This window comes from Ambystoma mexicanum, chromosome 6p (assembly GCF_040938575.1).
Source record: "Ambystoma mexicanum isolate Mex_15411 chromosome 6p, UKY_AmexF1_1, whole genome shotgun sequence".
Classification (NCBI taxonomy): domain Eukaryota; kingdom Metazoa; phylum Chordata; class Amphibia; order Caudata; family Ambystomatidae; genus Ambystoma; species Ambystoma mexicanum.
In genome coordinates, this window is record NC_090935.1 from 51,043,708 (window position 1) to 51,068,845 (window position 25,138).

The window sequence follows — 25,138 nt, forward strand, 5'->3', positions numbered from 1 at the left end:
CGTTATGGCCAGAGTCGACCAGAACGCAAGGGTCATCGCGGTCACGCTTGAGGCTCAAAAGGCGTTTGACATGGTCTCATGGAGATACATGTGGCTGGACATAGAGGCAATGGGGATTGGCCCCAACATGATAGGATATATTAAACTGCTGTACGCTACCCTGATGGCAAGAGTTCAGGTAAATTCCCCGACATCCACATTATTCACACTCTTCGCACTGGTGAAAGAATGTATGGCGGACTACATCAGAGCGCACCATTCTCACAAGGGAATACGATTGCAAGGCCCCCTGAGATAATATCCTTGAACGCCGATGACCCATTATACATTAGAGATCCACCACCCACCTGGACCCTATACTACGAAACATCACTCATGTGGGCACCCACTCTGGCTTTACAATCAACTATTCCAAATCCGAGATCCTCCCACTTACTGACTCCACTCAGCAACCACACTCGGAGTATCCGCTCCGTTGGTGCCCCAGAGGTATCAAGTACTTGGCCACACTGGATCTGCACTAGAATTGTTACAATACTATAGGCTAGAAAAGTTGGGCCCCTAATATCACGAGATACATCTTGCAGTCCCACACTAGTTGGACTTTAGAAAAAATATACCCAACAGGCATTGTGACACAACCAAAACCAGACACCCACAACAAGAATGTGATTTCACTCTTCTCTCCATTCAGGCAGCTCCTACCCCTGGGGTCTAACAATCCCTGGGAAGGCTCCTGCTAGTCTAGCAGAGGCAGCCACAGCTCCATATATGGCCCTTCCAACCCAACATCCAGTCAGGGGAAGGGAACAGACACAGGGATTCTCAAGACTTTGCTGTTCCCCCCCCTTGTTTCTCAAAGGAAAACAATGGCCACCAGTGGCCATTTTGCCTTGGTCCAGGAATCCATCGATTCATATGGTAGGACCTGGGTGTCCCACAAATGGAGAACAACCAGTCAAGTCAGCATGTAGCTGCCACCAGCCCAAACCTTGCTCTGTGGGCAATACACATGTGCCCAAGAACATACACTAGGGGTGCATGGGTGTATCCCTACACATGGGGGCCTAAGAGTACCCCATGCTTTTTTTTCACCAAGAACAAAAGTGAAGAGCTGCACTGCCAGGGGTCCAAACTGGATTCTTGTGCATAAACTAAGCTGAAAACACAGTGTGAGCTGGTAGTGGGACCAAGGACAAGGAGGCCCTGTCCCGCCAAGACATTTCCAGCATCACAATAAGATTGAAAAAAGTAATATTTGGATGTGATCCAAGCCCTTGCTTTCCAACAGATTTGAAAAGAGCAAGAAAAAAAACACTCACTTTATATTACTTGGCTCCTGTAAAACGAATGGCAAGTCCATCAATGCTTCCTGCATTGCTGCAGTTTGTGCATAGAAAATAGGCACAAATTAACTTGTTAAAATGTGTTCTAATCATGTGTTTAGACTTAAATAGACTGAAAAATGCCCTGTTGGCTGTGTATATTAGATAAATTATCTAATAATTAAATATCTAATAATTACCCAGTCACTTTTGTAAACACTTCTTGGCAGTGCAATACGCCCTTCTATACTTTAACAGTGGAAATTGTATTTGTTCCTACAGTCACAATACGACAGCTGCTCTGCTTTGAGTGAATACTTTTGTTTTACAGTAATGAAAAATGAACACGCGTTAGTTTTATAGGCGAGCATCTCAGCTATGTGATCTAAAAACAGCTTACAAGCTGTAACTATCGTGACAAACATATATGCCGCAGAGTCAACTAAATAGCACTGTCACCCTAAAGTGTCCAAGTGGCACGGAAGGTACCAACAAAGTGTTCCAGGACATGCTACAGAACGTGGTCAAAGCACCACATGATCAGTCACGCAAGCACAGGTGTCATCAAACCATAGAGGTGCAATAAAAAACAGCCAAACAGAGGAGGAACACCCCACACACGCAACAGTTTCAGTGGCCAGACAACACTATGGCAAAGTTAAGCTACGACCTTTTCAACAAACAAGAGGCGCATGTACAGCAAAACAAGTGTAAACTTGCACAAAAGAAAATAAAACTAGACTTTCAAAAAAGCTTAACTCACCGAATCTGCAAGCAACCGCTTGCTGGCATCCGCTACAGTGCGTATGGCAGCGTCGACATCTCGCTGTCCAGGCAGGCAGTTTACACATCGATTGAGAGCCTGGGACACAGCTTTACCAACCTAAACATCGAAATTGTGGACCATTAGAAAACAGTTGGGTTAAGGTACACAACAGTGATGGAAAAAACTAATTTGAAAAAAAGGGTATATGCCTGAAAAAAGACCTGGCTTTGTTTCTCTTTATGCAGCAATTACTTAAGGACTTCAGTAGTGAGGAAATGCAGGCGGAAGGAGGGCAAGCTGAAAAGGTGCCTTCACTAATAATCAGGAAGACCCATGTGGCAGAAGGGTCTTAGAAATAAGGCTGGGAAACTGTTTCTGAAATCCAACTAAGGACTTAGTAAAATCATACAACTGAGACAGTACAAGACTTCACTCTTAGTATGAGGCTGTACACCTGAGTACATGGTAGAGAAGACCGAGCAGTCAGGCGTATTTTAGGAGGGAGAGAGGGCTGTAGAATCAGTACAAATGAAATTGTAATGCAAATGATCCAAAGAAACACTGAAACACTTTTATTGTAAAAATAAAGGATTTATTAAATACAAGTAGGCCCAGATAAATCTTGTGGGGAAATAAGTACCATCACAGACCATAAAAACATTGTAGAAAAACACTATGTTTGCAGGTACACACACCAAAGCATATAACCTAATTTGGAACACCTAACAGTAGTTCTAGAGTTCTCTCAGAGGCAGAAGAGGGACCCTAGTGGTCTAGGAGACAGCTGGAGGCAGGATGTGCTAGGGCTCGGCTGCAGACAAAGTCAGAGTTCCTGAGGAAGACTGGGCAAACAAGTAAGTAGTTCACTTTGAAAGTTAGTTGGTGTCCAGTGACTTCAGAGAAGACACCCTCGGGGGATTCCAGCTGTGGGCCTGTGTGAACTTGAGAGACCACCCAATCACAGTAGCTCCCATAGGATACACAGGAATCACAAGAGACTGAAGGTAATTAAATACCCCAGCCAACACAGTACCTCAGCAAAGTGTTGCAGCGGGAATATTTCTGGAAATATAGCCAAAAACCTGGTCGATGGATTCCTTTGTGTAGAAGACAAGACTTTAGAAGGACCTTTGCAGCAGGGATCTCGGTAGAAGGCTCCATGCAAGATTTTCCTTGCGGCTGGATGTTGCTGTGGATTTGGCACCTTTTTCAGTAGCGCATAAGGAGACAGAATATCACCGGTTGGATCACGTCATTTGCAAGGTCTAGCACTCGGATGAGGGGACTTTTTGGACTTGGACCCTTCAGCCCCGCAAGGTAGCAGATTGACGTGGGATGGTTCAAAAAGCAGGTCTTCTTCGGCCTAGTGGATCTCACCAGGCTCCGAGTCAGGGTTGTCTGTTTTGGTATCCCCAGGTCGATTGGAGGAAGAGTAACAGTAGGCTCTGGTTACTGTTAGAGAGAATTTTCATTTTAGTGCTAAATTCCTCCCACCTTATAGACCCTCAGCTCGTTTGCTGGACTTAGGACTTTTTAATTTTAACTCCTGAGAGTGAGTGGGACCTTTTCCTCACTCATGTGTTTTTACCTGATTTGGATGTCGCGTTTTCACCGTTTTCGGTGTCTGACGAACTCCATAGGCATCTGCTTTTTGTATGGCGACACAGCACATTCAGTGCGATGTCACTGAGAAATCCTTTACATTTCTCATGTTTAAATACCTTTTTCTTGGGTGAACTACAGTTCAAGAACAGTAAAGTGAAATTGACTTTAATTACCTTTTCTCTTTGTAGGTCCAGCACACACAATCGTATGTCGAGTGCTGGTGTTTACCTAGGAGCCCCTTATCCTACATTCTCATGTAACCTTTTTATGTTACCCGCACTACTTTAAATGGCTGGTTGCAGTGGTTTACTTTTTCCTACTATTGTATTTTTCTACCGCAGGCTGAACCCTCAGCTGGAGTACAGCACCCATGAGTGACCATTTTGTCAAAATGGCCCGGCTGTCTTTTTTTCACCATATTGTTAGCAAGGTCTTTCTTGGGTTTTACTCTGTGCGTTGAGACAGGTTTGAGCCCTTTGTCTTGCCTTTGGCGGGCTTCAGCCCTGTAGCCTGCCCCTGGCTCCAGTGTGTCTGGAAGGATAGGATGCGAGGGAGAGTGCTGAAACTCCCGTCCTTTGTCTCTAGGAATGCCTGAATGTAACTAGTCCTGATTGGCTGGCTGGCTGTGCGACTGAAAGCCTGGGCTGCGCATAAATCGAAGAAACCTGCTTAAAAGGCGAGGTTTTTGGGATTGCAGGCAGAGTCGACCACTGGGGTAAACACCGGACGAAGAAACAGTGAACGAAGAAACAGTGAACGAAGAAACAGTGAACGAAGAAACAGTGAACGAAGAAACAGTGAACGAAGAAACAGTGAACGAAGAAACAGTGAACGAAGAAACAGTGAACGAAGAAACAGTGAACGAAGAAACAGTGAACGAAGAAACAGTGAACGAAGAAACAGTGAACGAAGAAACAGTGAACGAAGAAACAGTGAACGAAGAAACAGTGAACGAAGCTTGCTGCAACCTCCTGAACCTCTGAATTGCCAGGTGAAGCCTTGCTGAACTCCGTTTTCACCTCGACAGAGAAGCTCTGGACAGAATGACTTCTCCACTTGGGTTAGTGGGACCAACTAACCCTGAGACGAACTACACTGGACAACTATCTCCGATTTTCTGTGCCTCTGTTGCTTTGGTAGCTCAATGTCAAGAGTCGAGTGTTCATAGTCGAGAGAAACGTCTGCAGCCATGACGAATCCGGCTAGAAGCTCCAGGTGCCTCCTAAGTACCCTCCAAAAGCAGGACCTCCAGATCCAGAGTCCCTTCACCAGAGTGCATGAAGTCAAACCGGTATCCGTGATCTGCATCAGTGCTGTTTGCCAAGAGCTGAAACTACTAAGTGCGGCTGAACTGAAGAGCCTGTAGCTGCCGAGGACCTCCCAAGTACCACTGCAGCAGCAATCCAGACGTCCACCCTCTTGTCCCCACGACTGAGGCTCAGGAACAAGGGTCTGCACCGCTGTAGCAAGACAGAATCCAACTGGATCACTCTTTCTAACCAGAGTTACTGTTTAGGCTTGGGGTATTTAACTCACTGCCTGTAGCTGCGCTTTCCGCACTTGGGAAATGCATTGGCTTACCTTCTTTTCGAGGTGATGCCATCTCCCTTCGCACAAGTTTACAGCTTGTGGTCCTATAGTGATTTTATTGAACCTCTAACTTTGTGCAAGTGTTAAGGAGAATTCTCAGAAATGTGCTAATTCCCTTCTACCTTTATTTATTTTATTTATTTATTTATTTGGATTTGTAGAGCGCACATCTGCCCGGGGGCATTGTGGCGCTAAGAAGTCTTACTTGTTACAGGCATACATGGTGAATATACAGATATACAGATTAGCATACACGCGTTTTTTCATACATTTGCTGTTATTTCCATAATTACAGTGGTGAGAATACAGGTGAGGCGGGGTTAGTGGAACAGCGTGGTTTTGAGTAGTCTACGGAAGGCATGGTATGAGTTTTCGCAATTTTTGGGTGCTAGGTGTTGGAAGCTGGACCCTCCGGCTTTGCTTCTTTTGAAAGTGGATACATAGGTCTGGTTGGTCAGGTGTGACCTGGTAGGTCTAGTGGAGGTATGGAGGGTGATCCTTTCAGAAAGATAGGGTGGGGCATTGGCAGAGAGGCATCTGTGTGTGATGGCCATGGATTTCAATAGTATGCGTTCTTTTATAGGTAGCCAGTGTGCTTCTTTTCTGGCTTGGGAGATGTGCTCCCTTTTTGGAATGCTTAGGGCTGCTCTTAGAGCATTGTTTTGTGTGACTTGCATTTTTTTAATGTTTTGTGCAGATGTGCCCAGGAAGAGGGCGTTGCAGTAGTCCAATTTGGTACCTACTGTGGCTCTGGCTACATTCAGGCAGTTTTTAGGGGATAGGAAGGGTTTAACGGCGTTGATTATCTTAGTGGTTAGTGCAGCAGAGGAGGCTACGGCATTGACTTGCCGTGTCATGGAGAGAGTGGAGTCGAGGTATACTCCTACCGTTTTTACCGCAGTGGAGACTGTGATGGTGCAGTTATCGACGTTAAAGGATTTGTATAAAGGCGGGAGTTTATTTAGTGTTTCTTTGGTGCCAACTAGTAGGATCTCTGTTTTGTCCCCGTTAAGGCAGAGTCCGTTGGCTGCCATCCAGGTTTGAATGGCTGTGTATATTTTAGTTAGTGCTGCGGCGTCTTGTTCATATAAGCCAGTAAGGGGGAGCAGGACTTGTGTGTCATCAGCATAGTTGGTGTAAGCTATGTGGTGATGGCCGAGGTCATTGAACAGAGGGAGGGTGAAAATGTTGTATAGGGTGGGTGCAGTGCAGGATCCTTGTGGGACGCCAAAGTGGATGGTGGTTGGGGTAGCGTTTGCAGATTCAGAAAAGACTTTCATAAGTCGACCCTCGAGGAAGGATTTGACCCAGGAGACGGCTTCCGGCGAGAAGTGAGCTTCATTTTTAAGTTGTGTGCCTAGAATGTCATGATTGACCAGGTCGAAGGCAGCAGATAGGTCTAATAGTAGGAGGAGAGCCGGTTTGCCTTTGTCCATGATGTCATTAAGTTGAATTTTAAGGTCTAGAAGGGCCGATTCGGTCCGATGCCCCGGGCGGAAGCCCGATTGCCTTTTGCCTAAGATGCGATTTTCTTCGAGGTAGTGCTGTATTTGTGAGTAGGCGACTTTGTCGAGGATCTTGAGCAGGAAGGGAACTGTTGTAATGGGTCTATAGTTGTTGGCGTTTTCTGGATCTAGAGTGGGTTTCTTGAGAAGGGGGCGCACCCAGGCTTCTTGGCTGGTTGGGACTGAGTTAGAGTTGAAGGATGCATTAATGAAGGATTTGAGGAATGGTGCTAGTGTCTCAACACAGTCTTTGACTAGTTTGGCGGGGCAGGCGTCACCTTTGCAGTTGGAGGGTTTGATTCTGTTAACAATATCGATTACCTCTTTTTCTGAGACTTCTCTAAATTTAAAGGGTGTGATGTGACTTATCTTTTTGTTCTCAATCACTGTTTCCTTAGGGGATGCAGCTAAGATTTGCTGAGTGAGATTTTTGTGATGGTTTAAGATTTTGGCTTGGAGGAGTTCGATTTTTTTTAGAAGGGCGGATTGTATGGTGTTACACCAGGCTTGGTCCTTGACAATCTCTTGTGACTTAGTGGCTGGTGTGGAGAGTTCCTTGAAGATGGCGAAGAGCTCTTGGATTCTGAGGTGGCATTGGAGATTCTTTCATTATATGATGCAGATTTGGCTGCTATGATGCTTTTTTTGTATTGGGTGGCCAGTGATTTGTAGGACGATAGTGTGGAGGCATTGGGTGCTTTTTTCCATACGTTGAGGGCTTTGCGTTTTTTAGTTCGTAGTTCTTTTAGTTCTGCTGAGAACCACATATTGGAGTGTTTGGAGTTTTTGGATTTTTTCTTTTGTAGGGGGGCGATGATGTCAATGGCAGTGCTAATGGTGGTTTTGTAGATATCTGCCAGTGCAGCTGGGTCAAATGAGGCAGGGAGGTTGTTCGTGAGAGTAACTAGGTAGGGTGTGATGCTTTCTTTGGTGAGGTTCTTGGCGCTCCTGGCCATGGCTGGGGGTGCAGGTGAGAGTTGTTTTACCGAGTTGATAGGTACGGGGATGAAGAAGTGAATGAGAAAGTGGTCGGACCATGGCGTGGGCGTGGTGGAGCTGATGTCGATGCCGCAGTTGTGGTCAACTACCCAGTCAAGAGTGCGCCCTTTACTGTGGGTAGGTTGGAGAACTCTTTGTACAAAGCCCATTTCTTGGAGAGCTTGTGCTAGCTTAGTGGATGGTTTATCTTTCTGGTCGTGGAGCCCCAAGTTGAGGTCTCCTAGGAGAATGGTTTTGGTAGTGGTTTTAAGGTTTTCACCTAGCAGGTGTGTGAGGTTGTCTTGGAAGTCCAGTAAAGGGCCTGGTGGGCGATATATTAGATTGAGAGTGATGGTGGTGTTGTGCGATCTTGGCAGATAGAAAGTCGATGTTATCCCCTAGTTTGGAGGGAGTTCGTCTTAATTCAAGGTGGTCTTTGACTAGGAGTGCCACTCCTCCACCTGTAGATGATGTTCTGTCCTGTCTGAGGATGGCGTATCCTGGTGGAATGGCTAGTGAGATGGCTGGGCCGGCGGCGTTGTGTAGCCAGGTTTCGGTGATGGCAAGAATGTCAAGGTTGGTGAGAAGGTCATGGATTTCGTGGGCGGGGAGGGATCTGGCATTAATTAATGCACACTGTAGGTCTGGGCGAGGTGTGGGAGTGGTATTGGGCTTTTTGGCTGCCTTCTTGGGAGTGGACAGTTTCTTGTGTTCAGGGGATATTTTGTTTTCAATTTTGCTTAGAGGGGTTTGCTGTGAGTGTCTGGAGCGGAGGCCTAGTTTTTGATTTCTAGAGTTTGTGGTTCTGGGGTGCGTTGAGGGTTGGTTGGGTTTGTGTTCTGTAGGTTTGGTGAAAAAAGATGGGAGGAAAGGCGTAGGGGCGATGACTGCGGATGGTGGGGGTGTGGTATTGGCCAGGATGGGTGAGAATAGGGTAGCAGTCATCTGTAGGTGCAGTTAGGTAAGGCACAGTGTGGAAGTCAGGTAACAGAGGTTTGGGCCCTGTTTACTAGCAGTGTGGGCACAGGCACATAGCAGCAATTCACTAACAGTGTGGGGCACAGGCACAATGCAGCAATTCACTAGCAGTGTGGGGCACAGGAGTTAGGCACATAGCAGCAATTCACTAACAGTGTGGGGCACAGGCACATAGCAGCAATTCACTAACAGTGTGGGGCACAGGCACATAGCAGCAATTCACTAACAGTGTGGGGCACAGGCACATAGCAGCAATTCACTAACAGTGTGGGGCACAGGCACAATGCAGAAATTCACTAACAGTGTGGGGCACAGGCACAATGCAGCAATTCACTAGCAGGGTGGGGCACAGGAGTTAGGCACATAGCAGCAATTCACTAACAGTGTGGGGCACAGGCACATAGCAGCAATTCACTAATATTCCTGGGCAGCGGCTAGGAGTGGGGCCTGAATCAGACGTACAGGAACGAGAGTCACGCTAAGGAGCTGCGTACATTTGAATGCGCATATGTATGCTCTATAGAGCAGCTTAGAATGGCATAGTGGTACTTACAGCGGGTTTTTGTCCATGATGAGGCAGAGTTCGTTTAAGGATATCCTGGGCAACTCGCCACGCGCCGAGCACGGCGAACAGGGGCAACCAGGGCCTTAGAATGGCCTTTGAAGGTGGCCGGCTCTTCCGCCTGCCGGCGGATGTTGGGTGCTATTAAGCACGGTTGCTTAGCAACCAGGACGCTGAGCCTCGCTCTGGCGCCGCATCGCGCCCGACATTTTGTTTTCTTTTTTTTTTGTTTTGATGTCGGCGCGGCTGCAGGAGCACGACCCGGGCCGCTTCTGGGTGAGGGGTGGGCGGCAGGGCGGTGGAAAGGCGCTCTTGGAAGGGTGGGCAGCACAGGGGTGCTGGTGGGGGCTAGTGGGGGCCTGTCTGGGCGGCGATCTTAGAGACCCCAGCTCTTTTGCTGGACTTTTCATTTTTATCCCACTCATGTATTTTTCTTTGATTTGAACTCTGTTTCCTTTGGTTTTGAAGACTGAAACATCGGTATCTTTTTACATTGTCTTCATGGTCTTGCCCCCCCCCCCATCTCTCCTCCCGTCTCTCCTTCTACTCTCCCTCCCGTTCCCTCCGATCAGCTGACCATTTACTTCTCACTTCACCTCCTCCTCCCTGTGCCGCCTCCAGTTTTCGCTCCTTCCAGCTCTTAGCTCCTTTACACTGGAACTCCCTTCCTCTTGCCATCTGTTCTTCCCCCACCTTCCCTTCATTCCGCACTTCCCTGAAATCTCTTCTTCTCCATCCTCCTCCTTGAATCCCCCCTACACCCTTCTACTTCCCCCTTCTCTTTCCCTGACTCTCTCCCTCCCCTCCTCTACCCCCCCTTTTCCTTCCTCCCTTTCCCCCTCTTGCCCTCCTTCACTCCACCCCAACCAGTCCCTTCTCCTTTCCCCCCTCCCCTTTCAGTTAATTGCTCTTTCCTTTGTTTTGTTGTTTGATTCATATTGTTATGCTTCAACAGTTTATCGTTCATGTTTTATTTATCATGTTCTTTGTACAGCGCTTTGGCGTAAGGCGCTTTATAAATCAATAAAATACAAATACAAATATATTGTGACACACAGCACCTTCAGTGCAGTGGCACAGGAAAGTCTTTCATATTTTCCAAAGTTTTAAATACCTTCTCTTGGTTAAACTACTGTTTCCAAGAGCAGTGAAGTGAAATTGACTTTACTTACATGTGTAACTTTCTAGACCCAGCACACACTATCTTACAATAGGTGCTAGAGGGGTTACTTAGTATCCCTTTGTCTAGTTTCTCATGTTACACTTTTATGTTAGCCTTTCTACCATTAATGTTGTGGTTTACTTTTTCTTACCATTGTGTGTTTCTACCGCGGGCTTCAATGGCAGCTGCAGTAAAGCACCCATGGGTGCACCTTTTGTCAAAATGGCCAGTCTTTTTTTTTGCCTTTTGTTGTTGGAACGGTCCTTCGAGATTTACTCTGCGCGTGAATCCAGGTTTGGTCCCTTCGTCTGTTTGGCCATTGGCAGGATTCAATGGTGAAGCCCGCCTCTGGCTCCAGCATGTCTGGCAGGGCAGGAAGCGAGGGAGGTTCCCAAAACTACCTGTGCTTAATTTCCCCGGTTACAGGAATGCACCCAAAGGTGATTGGCTGGCTGGCTGTCCTTGGAGGACAGCCACCCTGCTGTGCGACTGACAGCTAAGCTGCGAATGAATGGTAGAAACCTGCATAAAAGGCGAGGTCTTTCAGACAGAATGCAGAGTCGACCACTGGACGAAGGAATCCGAACAAGAACTTTGAAGAGATGCTCCTGGACCATTGGTTTGCCTAGTGAAGCCCTGCTGCAGTGCTGAAGCTCCGAATTGGCCTCGACTATAGAAGCCCTGCAAAGGAGGACTTCTCCCCTCGAGTTGGTGGGACCAATCGACCCCAAGATGAACTCATCTGGAAATCCTCTTGAAGCGGGCTGTACTTCCATTTGCTGCTGCAGGAACAGAGTGCCAAGGAGAGCAACACCAAAATAGAGTATAGTTTTTAAATCGGGAACCGAGCTCCAGGAAGGTCCTCCTTACTCCCATGAAGCAGGACTGACCAAGCCTGAGCCACAACAGAGTGCTGGACACCAGAAGCAAGAAAAGTCTACCAAGTGTCCGAGAACCACAGTGGTGCTATTCGCGAGAAGATGAAACCGCAAAGTGATGCTGATCTGAAGTTTGCCCATTGCTGCCGCTGACCTTCAATTCGAAGTGCAGGAGTCCCCAGACGTCCTCCCTCTTGTCCCCACGACTGAGGTCCATGAACAAAAGGATCTGCAGACCTACACAGGAACAGAAGCCAGCAGGAACCAATGTCTTCAGATCTAAGGTACCTAGTCCTTGTGTAGCCTTGCTAGCTCAGTTGAGACTTGTCTTGGTTGCTGAGTTGCTTGCATCCCAGATTGTGGCCCAACAGCGATTTCATTTTCTACAAAGACTGCTAAAAAATTGTGCAAGACTTTACTTCAAGAAGGCTTCAGCTCCCCTAGACTTTGTTCAATTAACATTGGCTGTCCTGGCTCCCTGAATGACTGTTATACCCTCTGAGGTGGGGGGTTTCAAATGTATTTACCTGCTTAATAATATTTGATAACCATTGTTTAGTTCCCCAACTATTTCCTTTAGACGCCAAACTCAGTATTGCTCTAAATGTGCCAGTAATATATCAATGTCCACAGTGTCCTAGTTATTTAAGTCACCTCAGGGTGTAAGAATTGTCTGTGGGTCATCCAAAATGTGTATCTACTGATTTATTGAAACTGAGTGTATTTTTTAAGTATATTTTTTGTGTTACATATTTTGCTCCCTTCTAAAGAAGGCTTATTCAAACTGACAAATATTTGTTTAATCAAGATACCTTGAGTATAAGTGTTTATTTGGATACTTGTCTACGTTACAAACCTACAGCTCACATTGACCCCTCTTGAGATAAGGATGAAAATGTGAATTACAAGGTTATTAAATCACCAATGTATGGGCAGTAGGCCTATAACAGCTACTAACCAAAATGATATGGACGATAATGAGGATGCTAGTTTAGAGTTAAACTCCAAACAGCAAGAAGAGTCAGAGGAGTCTCCAGAAGGGAGCCACCCTCTTCCACAGCCTGCCCTTGTACCTCAGTGTTAGGAACCCAAAGGGTACACTACAACAACCCTGATCTCCTGGCAATAGGAACCCAACCTTTGGCAGAGGTAGGTACTACACAGGTTGGTAGCGTGTTGAGCAGCCAGGCTCATCTCAAGAGGAGTCCATGTGAGCTGGAGGGCAGTTACACAGAGATTCACAGTGACAAGTATTCAAATAAACTCTGACACACAAGGTTTCTTGATTAAACAATAATTAATTTAACAGTCAGTTTGAGTAAGTCTTCCTCAGAAGGGGCAATATAATAGTAACACACAAATACACTCCAAAATACACACTGAGTTTCCCTAAATCAGTAAACACCCATTGGGGATGGCACACAGACACGTCCTACACCCGCAGGTGACTTCAATAGTTAGGACACTGTGGACATTTATATGTCACTGTTGCATTTAAGGCAATAATTAGGAGTATGTTCAAGAAACAGATTATTAGAATAAAACAAGGTCTCACAAATATTCTGAAGAAGGTAAGTACTTTTGGTAACCCCCCAATGCAAAGCAAGTTAACCCCTTCCTGGAAGGAGGGCTATACACAGAGTCGGAGGGAAAGAGTTATTCAGGGAGCCAGGCCAAAGTCAATTGGACAAAAGTCAAGGTGAGCTGAAGCAATTCTTGCAGGCAAGTAAAAGTCTTGCAATGTTTTTAGAAGTCTTTGTAGAAAAGAAGAAATCAAGGTAGGACCACAAGCTGATTAGGCTTGTGAGGTAAAGAAGCTGATAGCAATTCTATATAAGCAACCAAGACGAGTCTCAACCGAGAACAAGTGAGGTTACACAACAAGAGGTAAGTTCTTAGACTGTACAGTACCTTTGGCTGGCTTCTGTTCCAGTGCAGCACTGCAGATCCCGTGTTCCTGGGCCTCAGTCGTGGGGACAAGAGGGAGGACGTCTGGAGGACTCCTGTACTGCAAGGGGACGGTCGGCGACGGAAAAGGACCAACTTCTATTCAGTGGCACTTCACGGTTTCAGATCCTCTCGTCTAAGCAAATAGCAACACTGCTGACTCTTGGCTGTCAAGATGGGCTTTCCTTGCATCTGGGGTCCCGCACTCTGTTGAGGTGCCTTAGGCTCGGTCAGTCCTGCTTCCTGGGAGTCCGGAGAATCTTCCTGGAGCTCTTGGCCAACTTAAAAGCAATGCACACGAACTTGTGTTCCTCTCCCTGGCTCTACGGTTTCCAGCAGCGACTGCAGTAGAAATGCACCTAGCTTCGAGAGGATGTCCAGGTGGCTTACTTTGGAGTTGATTGGTCCCACCAACTCAAAGGGAGAAGTCGTCCTTGCAGGGCTTCTCTAGTTGAGGCGAATTTGGAGCTTCAGCACAGCTGCAGGGCTTCACCGGTCAAACCAACGGTCCAGGAGTTGCAGCAGGCGTCTTTTAAGTTCTTCTTTGGCTTCCTTCGTCAGTGGTCGTCTCTGCCTTCCAAGAAAAAAAGCCCCGCCTTTTATGCATGTTTCTCCCATTCATTCCAGCCTAGCTGTCAGTCATCCAGGAAGGGGGGCAGGGGAGCTGTACTTGCCAGACTACCGGCCGGCCAAACAACTAGGAGTACTTTGGGCACCTCCCTCGCTTCCTGTCCCCGCCAGACACCCTAGAGCCAGAGGCGGGCTTCACTCGTGAATCCCGCCAAAGACGAAACAAACAAAGGGACCAAACCTGGTTTGGCGTGCAGAGTAAATCTCAAGAAGGACCTTTCCGACAAGAAATGGCGAATAAAGAAGACCGGGCCATTTTGGCAAAATGGGCACCCATGGGTGCCTTACCGTGGCTGTGAACGCAGCCCGCGGTAAAAACACACAATGGTAGTATAAAGTAAACCACTGCCACCAGCAATTAATTGTAGAAAGGTTAACAAAACTTTTACATGAGAAACTAGACAACAGGGATTCTAAGTAACCCCTCCAGCACCCTATGGTAAGATAGTGTGTGCTCGGTCTAGAAAGTAAAATAATGTAAATAAACTAAATTTCACTTCACTGCTCCGGGAAACAGTTTAGCCAAGAGAAGGTATCTAAACCTTTGGGAAATCTAAGACTTCCCTATGTCACTGCACTGAAGGTGCTGTGTGACAATGTAAAGATGATGCCTATGGAGTTTGTCAGACTCCAAAGTCAAAAGAAATACAGAAAATGAATCACATAAAAAATACAAGAGATAAGAAGCCCAACAAAAGACCCGGGAGTCTCTGAGGTAGAAGGGAATTGGCACATTTCTGAGAATTCTCCCTAACAGAATAGCAAAAGGAGGATTGGGGATCACATAGCAACAGTAATAACAGGGTGTGAAAGGAAGGAGATCAAATCGGGCAGCATGTCTGGAAGACAGAACGCCATAACCTCCTTAGTTGCTGACATGGATAGTGAAGGACCAGCTTAGAAAGTCACAGACGGAGATTAAACAGAGAAGGTGTGCATTAACAGCCATTGAGAGAATAGAAAATAGAGGTTACTAATATCTATATACTCATCTGGGGAGTGAGGGCATACCTTGGTGCCCAGGCAGTCTGAGTGGAAAGTGAGAATGTATAGCCTCTTACCTGGGCCAGACGTTGATTACTCTCCGGGTCCCCTGGCTTAGCCACAGCTTTTCTGGCTTCTTCGATTAGGTTTCCAGCTTTGTCCATTACGTCATTGGCACACTCCAACATTGCGTTCTGCACTTGTGGATCAGAGGTGCTTGCTGCCACGCCACGGGCCGCTTGGCTCAGAGATCGTAACGCCTGAGCCACATCTCGAGCAGCAATACCTGAGAATCCAAGAAAACATATGTGGTTATGAGGAAGCCTGTTCTCTACGCAAACATGCAAATTACCAACACCCATTTAACGCACGTTGACTGAATAGATTGGATGTGTTATGAAACATTATCCTTTATGATGCTTTGTAGCCTCCATGTGAGCCATACCATATCGGTTGAGCCTTTGGATTTTCCCCTAGTTTTTGGAAAGCAAAGGACTTTTCCCCTTGCCCTTTTGTTCTTTGGGACTTACATTTTTCAGACAAGTACTAGTCGGCCCCAAAGTGTGCCCAATACAGGGGAAACCTGTCCATTATTTCTACCCTTTAATGTAGCACTACCACCTCCCAAAAGATTACTTGCGCAGCGCGACTGTCGCCCATTGCTTTTTACGTAATACACTTAACACCGTTTTTGATACTCGTCCCTGACAGACTAGTGGCAGTGTATCCTATCATTTTATTTGTCCTGAAGACCTATTCAGCCTTGCCAGCTCCAGCTGGAATGCTTGGTCCTTCTCTTTCTCAATCTTATCTTCATCTTTGCTATGTTATTTTTGATCTCCATTTATTTGAGCCTTGGCTCCTCTTTTCCCAGATCATAAAGAACAGCAAACTCAAAGGTAATAACAGAGGATTGAGAAACCCTCTCTTCGGATTCACCTGTGCCATCTGTGGTTTCTGGGAAACGGGATCCTTACTACTACTACTACTACTACTAGGCTGTGCCCCAGCACCTGGCCTCCTAGTCATCTATTATTTCTGTCACAAGTCACTTTTGTTACTATAAAACAGATGGTCTCCCTAATGGGGAAATGTATATAAGAAAGCATTTGATTAATTAACCATTGAAACACAGGGATTCAGGTTTTTTTTCACAAGTACTGCCTGAAGCAGCACTTAGGACAGCCCATTTTGGGTGAACAGCATTAGACTAGTTAGGTTTAGCCTGAACCATACAAGGGTTTGGTAGAATGGCGAGCAGCCAGGCTTAGTCTAAGGGGAAGGGGTGGCTGTAGTGAAGTACAAAGAACTCAAGAGCATACACTTAGTCCAAGAAAACGCTGATACACTTAGAAGTTATATATATAAAAATGAGTTATTTAATATGTATACTAAGGAACACTGTTGTAACTTTCAAGTCAAGTAAGTACAACACAATAAAACAATCGACCTGCAATATTCTTTGGAGAATGAATCACAGATGTAGTCACACTAGAATAGCTTTTTCAGTAACAAATCACATAGAAAAACCAACTGAAAAATATATGCAAATATATACAAACTCTTAAAACCTCTGATAGCTTTGTTCCAGCTTGTCCTAAGAGTCCATACCTATTTTATGAGAGTCTCACAATGTTCAGAGGGGACACTGGGCCACCATTAACTAGGCTTAGGGCGTAAAAGGCAGGGAGACAATGTAAAAGGTTCAGAGTAGCAGAGTGTTGGGGAGAATTCTCAAAAATGTTTTAATTCCTCTCTACCGTAGAAACCCCCAATTCTATTGCTGAACTTTGGGACTTTGTGCTTTTATTTCCATTTGTTTTCTGTGTTTATTTCTTTTGGTTATGTAGTCTGACAAACTCCCTAGGCATCATCATCTACATTGTGTCACACAGCACCTTCAGTGCAGTGGCAGAGGGCAAGTCTTTTAGAGTTCCCAAGGTTTAAATACCTTCTCTGGGATCAACTACTGTTTCCCAGAACAGTGGAGTGAAATTGACTTCACTTAGCCCTGTACATTTCTAGACCCAGCACACCCTATGTTACAATAGAGTGCTGGAGGGGTTACTTAGTATCGCCCACGTCTAGTTACTCATGTAACAGTAAAATGTTACCCTTTCCTCTCAGAATAGCTGGTGGCAGTGGTTTTACAATGAACTAACATGATTGACCCCGACCTGTTCTCAGCTACGGTAATGTTAAATCGTGGGAGTCATGTTTTTCAAGATTGCAGCCAAGCCTTTGTTAAAACGGTTCCTGGTCTTTTTTTTACCATTTCTTTGTGGAAAGGTCCTTCGAGTTTTTCTCTGCGCGCCAAACCAGGTTTGTTCTCTTTGTTCATTTGCCTTTGGCGGGCTTCAGGAGTGAACCCCGCCTCTGGCTCAAGAGTGTCTGGGGTAGACCAGAAGTGAGGGAGGTCCCGAAACTCCCTGTGCTTAGTCTCCTAGGGGAACCAAATGCACTCGGTGGTGTTGGCTGGCCGACTGTCCGGCAAGGACAGCCACCCTGCTGGGTGAGTGGCAGCTATGCTGGAATGAGAAGAGAACTGAATAAAAGGTGAGTCTCTTGGCTTGGAAAGTAGAGTCGAACACTGGAATGAAAGAACCGAAAACGAGCTTGAAGAGGACGGCTGCTGCAACTCCTGGACCGTTGGTTTGCCCGCTGAAGCCCTGCTGCAGGTCCGAATCTCCAGGTTCACCTCGACGGAGAAGCCCATGCAATGACAACTTCTCCCTTTGAGTTGGTGTGACCAATGAACTCAACACTAAGCCACCTGGATATCAATCCCTAAGAACGTGTGCAGAGACTTTAGTTTAACTACCAGAACTGCTTTATCCTATCCAAGACTTTAGCCCATTGACTTTGGCAAAGCCTATTGAATTGAATCTTCTGGTGAACTCAAAATATCAACACTGTCTAAAGTTAATTGTAACCTTTTATGTTCTAAGAACCTTTGCCTTTTACTCCTCTTGAAAAGTATTCTGAATGCCAACGGTAAGATATTCATGTCCCCAGCACCCTTGCTACTAAAAGTGATCTGTGGTTGTAGGTTGTGTCTGTGGGCCGTCCCAAAAGGGTCTCATCTGATTCAGAAACTTGAGTGTACAGTATTGAAGTATATTTGTGTGTATTATATAATTGCCTCCTATTAAATGTTCATAACTGACAGATAAATACATTAATAAGTATTTATCAAAGAAAACTTGAGTAGAATAGTTTATTTGCACACCTGTGGCTGTAGCCCTCTGTGTAACATCATTGAAGCTCACATTCCCTCTTGAGAAAAGCCTGTCTGCTCACACTACCAAAACGGTGTAATACAGACTTATACCAAAGGTTGGTTTTGCTTACACCTGTAGTCATAGTTGTCTGTAGTGGTCCCAGAGGGTACTGTATTGAAACTTTGCCTTACACCCTGCAAGGACGACTTCTCCCTTTGAGTTGGTGGGACCCATCATCTACAAAGTAAGCCACCTGGACATCCTCTCGGAGATGGTTGAAATTCCACTGCAGTTGTTGCTGGAACCGAATCGCCAGGGAGAGGAACACCAGATTGTGTGCGTTGCTTTTAAGCTGCCAAGAACTCCAGGAAGATCCTCCAGACTCCCAGGAAGCAGGATTGACCGAGCCCAAGCCCCCTCAACAGAGTGCGGGACCCCAGATACAAGGAAAGCCCATCCAGACAGCCAGGAACCGCAGTGTTCCTATTAGCGGTAGACGTGAGGAGCTAAAACAACGAAGTGCCACTTGTTTCAAGATTGCCGGTGGCGGTCTGTGATCCTCCCATTGCATTGCAGGACTCCCCAGAATTCCTCCCTCTTGTCCCCACGACCGAGGCCCAGAAACACTAGGATCTGCAGAGCTGCACAGGAGCAGAAGCCACCTGCGGCACTTGTTTTTCCAACCTAAAGGTACTGTAAAGTCTGAGCGAACTTTCCTCTTGTTGAGCCCCCTTGCTTGTCCTCATTGGACACTTGTCTCGGTTGCTTCTGTAGAGTTGCTACCAGCTTCTCTACCTCACAAACGTAATCATTTTATGACCCTACTTTGCTAAAACTTTGTGCAAGACTTTTACTTACCTGCAAGAAGTGCTTCAGTTCACCTGGACTTTTGCTAACTTAACATTGGCTGGCCTGGCTCCCTGAATAACTTCTCTCTTCTGCTTATGTGTTTTGCCTTCCTTCCAGGAAAGGGTTAATTATGTTTGCATTGATGGTTACCAAAAGTACTTACCTGCTTCAGAATATTTGTGTGATCTCATTTTTTTTGGTGGCTCTTAAAAGAGCGTTTGGGCTGTTTTTTTAGCAGGGAGCTTGGAGCCCAGAGGGCTCTGGCGGCCCGCACCTGGCGCTGGTGTACTTTGCGACTGCCTTTGTGCCTTCAGACACAGCATGCAGGGCCAGCTTACCCGGCAGCAGGAGGAGCACGGCGGTCTGGATCTCCCTGGAGGTAATGGTATGCCGCTTGTTGTAGAGTGTCAGGCGGGAGGCTTCCCCAGCAATGTGCTCAAAGATGCAATTGACAAAGGAGTTCATGATGCCCATTGTCTTGGAGGAGATGCCGGTGTCGGGGTGCACCTGCTTCATCACCTTGTAGATTTATATAGCATAGCTCTCCTTACTGCTCCTCTTGCGCTTCTTCCCGTCCTTCGTGGGCAGCTTTGAGTGCGCTTTCTTTGAGCCTTTCTCGGGAGCTGAGGCGGACTTGGCTGGCTCAGGCAAGGTCGGCAGCAACGATGTTCACTCTCTGGAAGAGTGAGAGGAATAGGTTTTCTAATAACCCTTTTCTTTTGACATACTTCTAAATCTGATTCTAAATGCAACAGTGATATATTAATGTCAACAGCACCTTAACTATGGAAGTCAATCGAGGGTGCAGGTAGTGTCTGTATGCCATTCCAAATGGGTATTTGCTGATTTAAAAACCAAGTGAATTTTTAGTGTATTTGAGTGTTACCATTATATTGCCCCTTCCAAAGAAGTCTTACTCTAACTGATCGATAAATGAATAAATGTTTAATCAAGAAACCTTCTGTGTAAGAGTTTAATTGAATACTTGTCACTGTGAATCTCTGTGCAACTCCCCTACAGCTCACATTGACCCCTCTTGAGATAAGCCTGGCTGCACAACACGCCACCAACCTTTGCAGTAGAGACTTATACCAAAGGTTGGGTTCCTATTGCTATGTGGTTAGGGTTGTTGTAGTGCACCCAAAGGGTACTGCTCCAAAGCTTGCCTAACATTGGTGGCAGGCACTGAGGATCTATTGTAGAGATGTTACACCAACAATTTGCTTTGCTTTTGTTCAACTAAATCATAACAAGGCTAAGCTCCACTAGAAAAGCAATTGTAACATGCCAAATATGGATAACTTCAGTCAGAAACCTCTGATCATTTTGACAGAGAAAATGAAAGAAATGTGTAAAATCAGGAGTCTTCCCCGTTAAAGGAAAGAAAAATGAACTAATTGCAAGATAGTTAAATCATCAAAGTCTGGGTAGTAGGCCTGTCACACCTACTAACCGACGAAATGTGGAAAATGATATTGGGGATGATAATGCAGAGTCTAACTCTGATGTCTTAGAAGAGTCAGAAGAGTGAGAGGAGTCTCAGGAAGAGAGCCCCTCTTTGCCTCAACAGGTCCTTTTTCCTTAACCATTAGCTACTGGGACCCCCCACAAGGTCCATCACTGAGTCCAGAATGTGTGTCTCTTGAGAAAATGAGACTGGAGTTAGAATTTAAAAGGTTACAGATCCAAGCGGAAACCAAAAATCAGGACATCAAACTTAGGGAAATGGAAATGCAGCATGATCTTGAAATGAAGAAACTTTCTTTAAAATATTTCTATCCCAGAGTCTTCTAGGTCTTCCAGTCCAAATAGACCTTGCATACCTAAAGAAGCAGTGAGTATGTTTGATGTGAAACTTGATATTTTGGATTGGTTGTGTGCTTTTGAATATAACTATGGGATTCAGGGTTTCACAGGGAATCAGTGGATTCCTTGGCATTTGTCTAGGCTCCCCCAGATTGTAACTGATGCTCTAATGGAGGTGGGGATACTTGAAAGATTGGAGCAGTGCTTTGAACACCACCAACAGCTCCAACAGGTTTATGTGGTTGTATGCTACTGCAGGGGACCAAACGCTGTGCGCCATCGGCTGAGGGAGGTGAGCCTCACCCACCCCATGAGAGAGGAGTCCGTTGTGAGAATGGCTTCTACTGTGGGGGTGGTGAAGGGTTTCCCTTTCGAGAGGTTTTCCCTCAACCACCATTGCAGAGAGAACGAGGACTGCCGAGACAACCACTCGATTGTCCCATTGTCCGCTGGCCTGACACCACTGGCCGTTGAGCCACTCTTGCATGGGGCGCATGTGCAAACGTGCGTGAGGGACTAAATAAATGCAGGATGCCATCATCCCTAACAGTTGAATGGGCTTTTGTACAGTCAACTCTCGACTGGCTAGATACCGAGGGATTTGAAACAGCATGTTTTGAACCCCCTCTTTGGAAGGAAAGACTAGGCCGTCTTGTGTCCGAATTAGGGCCCCCAGAAACTGTTGGACTTGGCTGGGGTCTAGGCTGGACTTCTTCTCGTTTATGGAGAATCCCAGACTGAAGAGAAGGTCTCTAGTCTTTTAGGGTGTTTGACAGGCATGTTCTGTAGGAATCCGGTGTTATGAGCCAGTCGACGAGGTAAGGATATACTCGGTGGATTGCTGCGGCAACTACCAGCTTCTTTGTAAACACACTTGCTGCGGAGGCGATGCCGAAGGCAAGAACCTTGAATTGATAGCGTTTGTCTTCTATCATGAACCTTAGGTGTTTCCTGTGAAATGGTTGAATCAGCTGCTGAAGATTCAGAGCTGGATGAAGACCTGACCCCTGTTGGAGATCGGGATCCTAAAGACCATCCTGAGCTGCAGTCTTTACTGGTAGAAGGTGGCCCCTGTAGGGCAGTCTTCAAAAGAGGCCAGAGAGAGTGTCCTACTCTTGAGGGTCTTCGCCAACAGACAGCTTCCCAGCTGGACGGGCAAGAGCCAGAGATGCATAGGTTGTACTGGTAAAATGGCCTCTTCTACAGTGAACCAAGTGAGTCTAACCCAGGGGCCTACAGAAGACATGTAGTGCCTCTGGAGACAAGGCACCAGTCCCTACAGTTAGCCCACGAGATTTCTTTGGCTGGTCACTTGAGCTTCAAGAAAACCTAGGAAAAGCTTTCTCTGCATTTCTACTGGCCTAAGTTGGGGTCTAATGTAGATACATTCTGTAGGAGATGTCACACTTGTCAGATCTCTGGCAAGAGTGGAGCCAAGAATGTGGCACATTTGGTGCCCCTCCCAGTGGTGAGAGTCCCTTTTGAGAGGGTAAGAATCGACATTGTTGGTCCCTTAGATCCTCCAATCTCTTCTGGCAATCGATTTATATTGGTTGTAGTAGACCATGCTACTAGGTATCCTGAAGCCATACCTATGAGGACTGTTACAGCTCAGGCTGTTGCAAAGGCCCTACTTGGTATTTTTACCAGGGTAGGTTTTCCGAAGGAAGTCATATCTGACAGGGGATGAAACTTTTTGTCCCACTACATGAAGGCCATGTGGAAAAACTGGAGTAACTTACACGTTCTCAACTGCCTACCATCCACAGACAAATGGATTGGTAGAGAGGTTTAACCATACTATGAAGAGCATGATGGGTGCTTTAGAGGAACCCCTTAGAAGAAAGTGGGACCTTCTACTGCCATGCCTGCTATTTGCTTATAGGGAAGACCCTCAGGAGGGAGTTGGATTTAGTCCCTTTGAGCTTCTCTATGGTCATCCAGTTAGAGGTCCATTGGCCCTAAATAAGGAGGTGTTGGAGAGTGCTCCTTCTCCCAAGCCAGTGAGTCACTGAAAATGTGTTAGGTCTCCGAAGGAGAATGACACACAGGACGACAGAAGCATTTGATAACTTAAAAGCAGGTCAGTCTCTGGTAAAGCATTGGCATTACCAGAAGGCCAACATGTGTTAGTTTACTCAAGACCAGCAGGTTTTAGTTATGGTTCCTACAAGGCAGAAAGGGCCTTACAGGACAAATGGATAGGACCCTTCAAGGTAGTGGGAAAACTCGGAGGTCAACTATCGGTGGACTTAGGCAATCCTAAGGAGGCCCCCAGGGTCTTTCACACCAACCGTCTAAAATCTTATGTCACCAGACCCAAAGTGGGAGCTTTGCTTCTAGTTTCAGCTCAAGAGGTTGAAGAGGGTGAACCTCTACCTGATCTCGCAGGGGACGTCCTTTGGATGAAAAAATAGGAGTTAATCTCTCTTCTAATCTGACACAGGAACAACAGGAGGAGTGCAAGTTTCTGTTAAATCAGTTTGCCTCCCTGTTTTCCCTATCACCAGGCTTGACCCCTTGGGGCCAGCATGATATTCTCACTGGTGACTATTTACCTGTTTAAAACAGATGTTACAGGATGTCATATAATGTTGTCAGAACCCACATAAAGGAAGAGGTCAACAAGTTGCCAAGTTCTTCTCGATAGAGAAGCCCCTGCAAGGACGACTTCTTCCTTTGAGTTGATGGGACCAATCAACTCGTAAATCACCTGAATACCATTCTCAAGGCTGGTTAGGATTAACCAGGGAGAGGGATACCAGCTTGTGCGCTTTAATCTAAAGCTACTGGAACTGAAGTGAATCCATTTCTTTTCGCTTTTTCGACAATCCTCCCTCTGCGCAGGAGCCCCCCGATGTCCTCCCTCTAGTCCCCAAGACTGAGGCTCAGGAACAGTGATATCTGCAGGACCTGCCACGAACCAATGTCTTCAGCTGCATTTTGGTCTTCATACTAAGGTACAGTGCCAACCCGATTGCGATAATGCCACTCTCGAGGTGAAAGTTTGTGAAACTTTCCCAACTTGCAGGCCTAATCAGCTTGTGACCGACCTATGATTCCTTTTCGCCTAAACTAATTCTAAGAACTTCTGCAAAGACTTTACCGTTTGATACCAGAACTGCTCTTTCATGTTCTGAACACTAGCCCATTGACTTTGGCCTGGCCTATTGACTTGAATTGAACTCTTCTAGTGAACTGAAACTATTTGCACTGTCTAAAAAGTATATATGATCTATTTTACTTACCGTGTGCCTTTTGCTCCTTTCTAAGTAACTGATCTGCCATTTGGCTCCTATTTCAGGAGAGCTCAAACTGTCTCAAAACCTTAGAATTTTGTATTGCAGTGTATCGGTTTAGAATATAAGTTGCCTTCTTCTAGTGAAATGTTTTCTAAATGATTGTGTAATACATTTCTAAGTGTTTTTACCAAGAAACATTGAGTACAAGTGTTTACTTTAACTACTGTGATTGAAAGTGCTCTGTGTAACTACTTGTACTGCTCACATTAACTCTTGATAAGCCTGGCTGCGCAGCTTGCTACCAAAAACTGTGGTACAGACTTATACCAAAGGTTGGTTTGGCTAACACCTGCAGTAATAAATGTGGGTAGTGGTCCCAGAGGGTACTGCCTGCAATTCTGCCTAAGAGTGACTGATGTAGGACTTATAAGGGACAGTTAGAACCACAGTCTCTGGGTCAGATGGCACAGGGAAAGTAAACCCTAATGTTACACTTCACTGAATGACTCAAAGTTATGCTAGATAGGCAACAACCTAATACAAACTAATTTTGGACAGGCTAACAGCAAGTCAGGGGAAGTAAGACCCAGTTGGGGGAACCTCATACAATTATCCTGCAGGAATAATCTGGTGAAACCAACATTACTTTTGGGAAGAGGCCCAACCTAATCAAAGGAGAGTAATATACCTTCATATCTACTTTCTGTTAGAATGACAAAGCAGTTTAAGGACAGAAAAGATGATAACTATACATTTAACAATAGTGCATCACAAATCCAAGTTAAGTAAGAACTTGTGTAACTGTTCACTCTTCGAGTTAGTTACCAACCAACTCTTTACAAGTAAGTAACTTTGAAACACTTATTTCCTTTTCTAGGCAAAAGGCCCAATCTCTTAAAAGTCTTTCCCTTATTCTTGGAGCATTAGTGTTCTCAGTGGCAGAAGGGGGGAGGGGGAGTCACTAGTATCTAGTGACTACCAAGCAGTGTCAGGATAGGTTCTTAAGTAGCAAAAGTCAGAGTTCCTTAGGAAGACTGGGCAAAGAGGTGAGTACTTTACTTTAGAATTAGAAGAGGATCCAGGGGCTTCGCCGAAGACACCCTAGCAGGA

General features: G+C 45.9%; 1 protein-coding gene and 1 pseudogene across 2 annotated transcripts in view; both read right to left on the reverse strand.

Annotated features, from left to right (window-relative positions):
* TLN1 (talin 1) overlaps positions 1 to 25,138 on the reverse strand; it is a 1,223,782-nt gene that overhangs the window by 406,493 nt on the left and 792,151 nt on the right. For both annotated transcript variants that reach the window (XM_069626724.1, XM_069626725.1), the window contains 2 exons: positions 14,988 to 15,196; positions 2,089 to 2,208 (listed from right to left, as the gene is read on the reverse strand). In XM_069626724.1, the coding sequence (XP_069482825.1) occupies positions 2,089 to 2,208; positions 14,988 to 15,196 (329 nt within the window). The remainder of the gene's footprint in view (positions 1 to 2,088; positions 2,209 to 14,987; positions 15,197 to 25,138) is intronic.
* Positions 19,212 to 19,628, reverse strand: LOC138511082 (histone H2B 1.2-like; annotated as a pseudogene).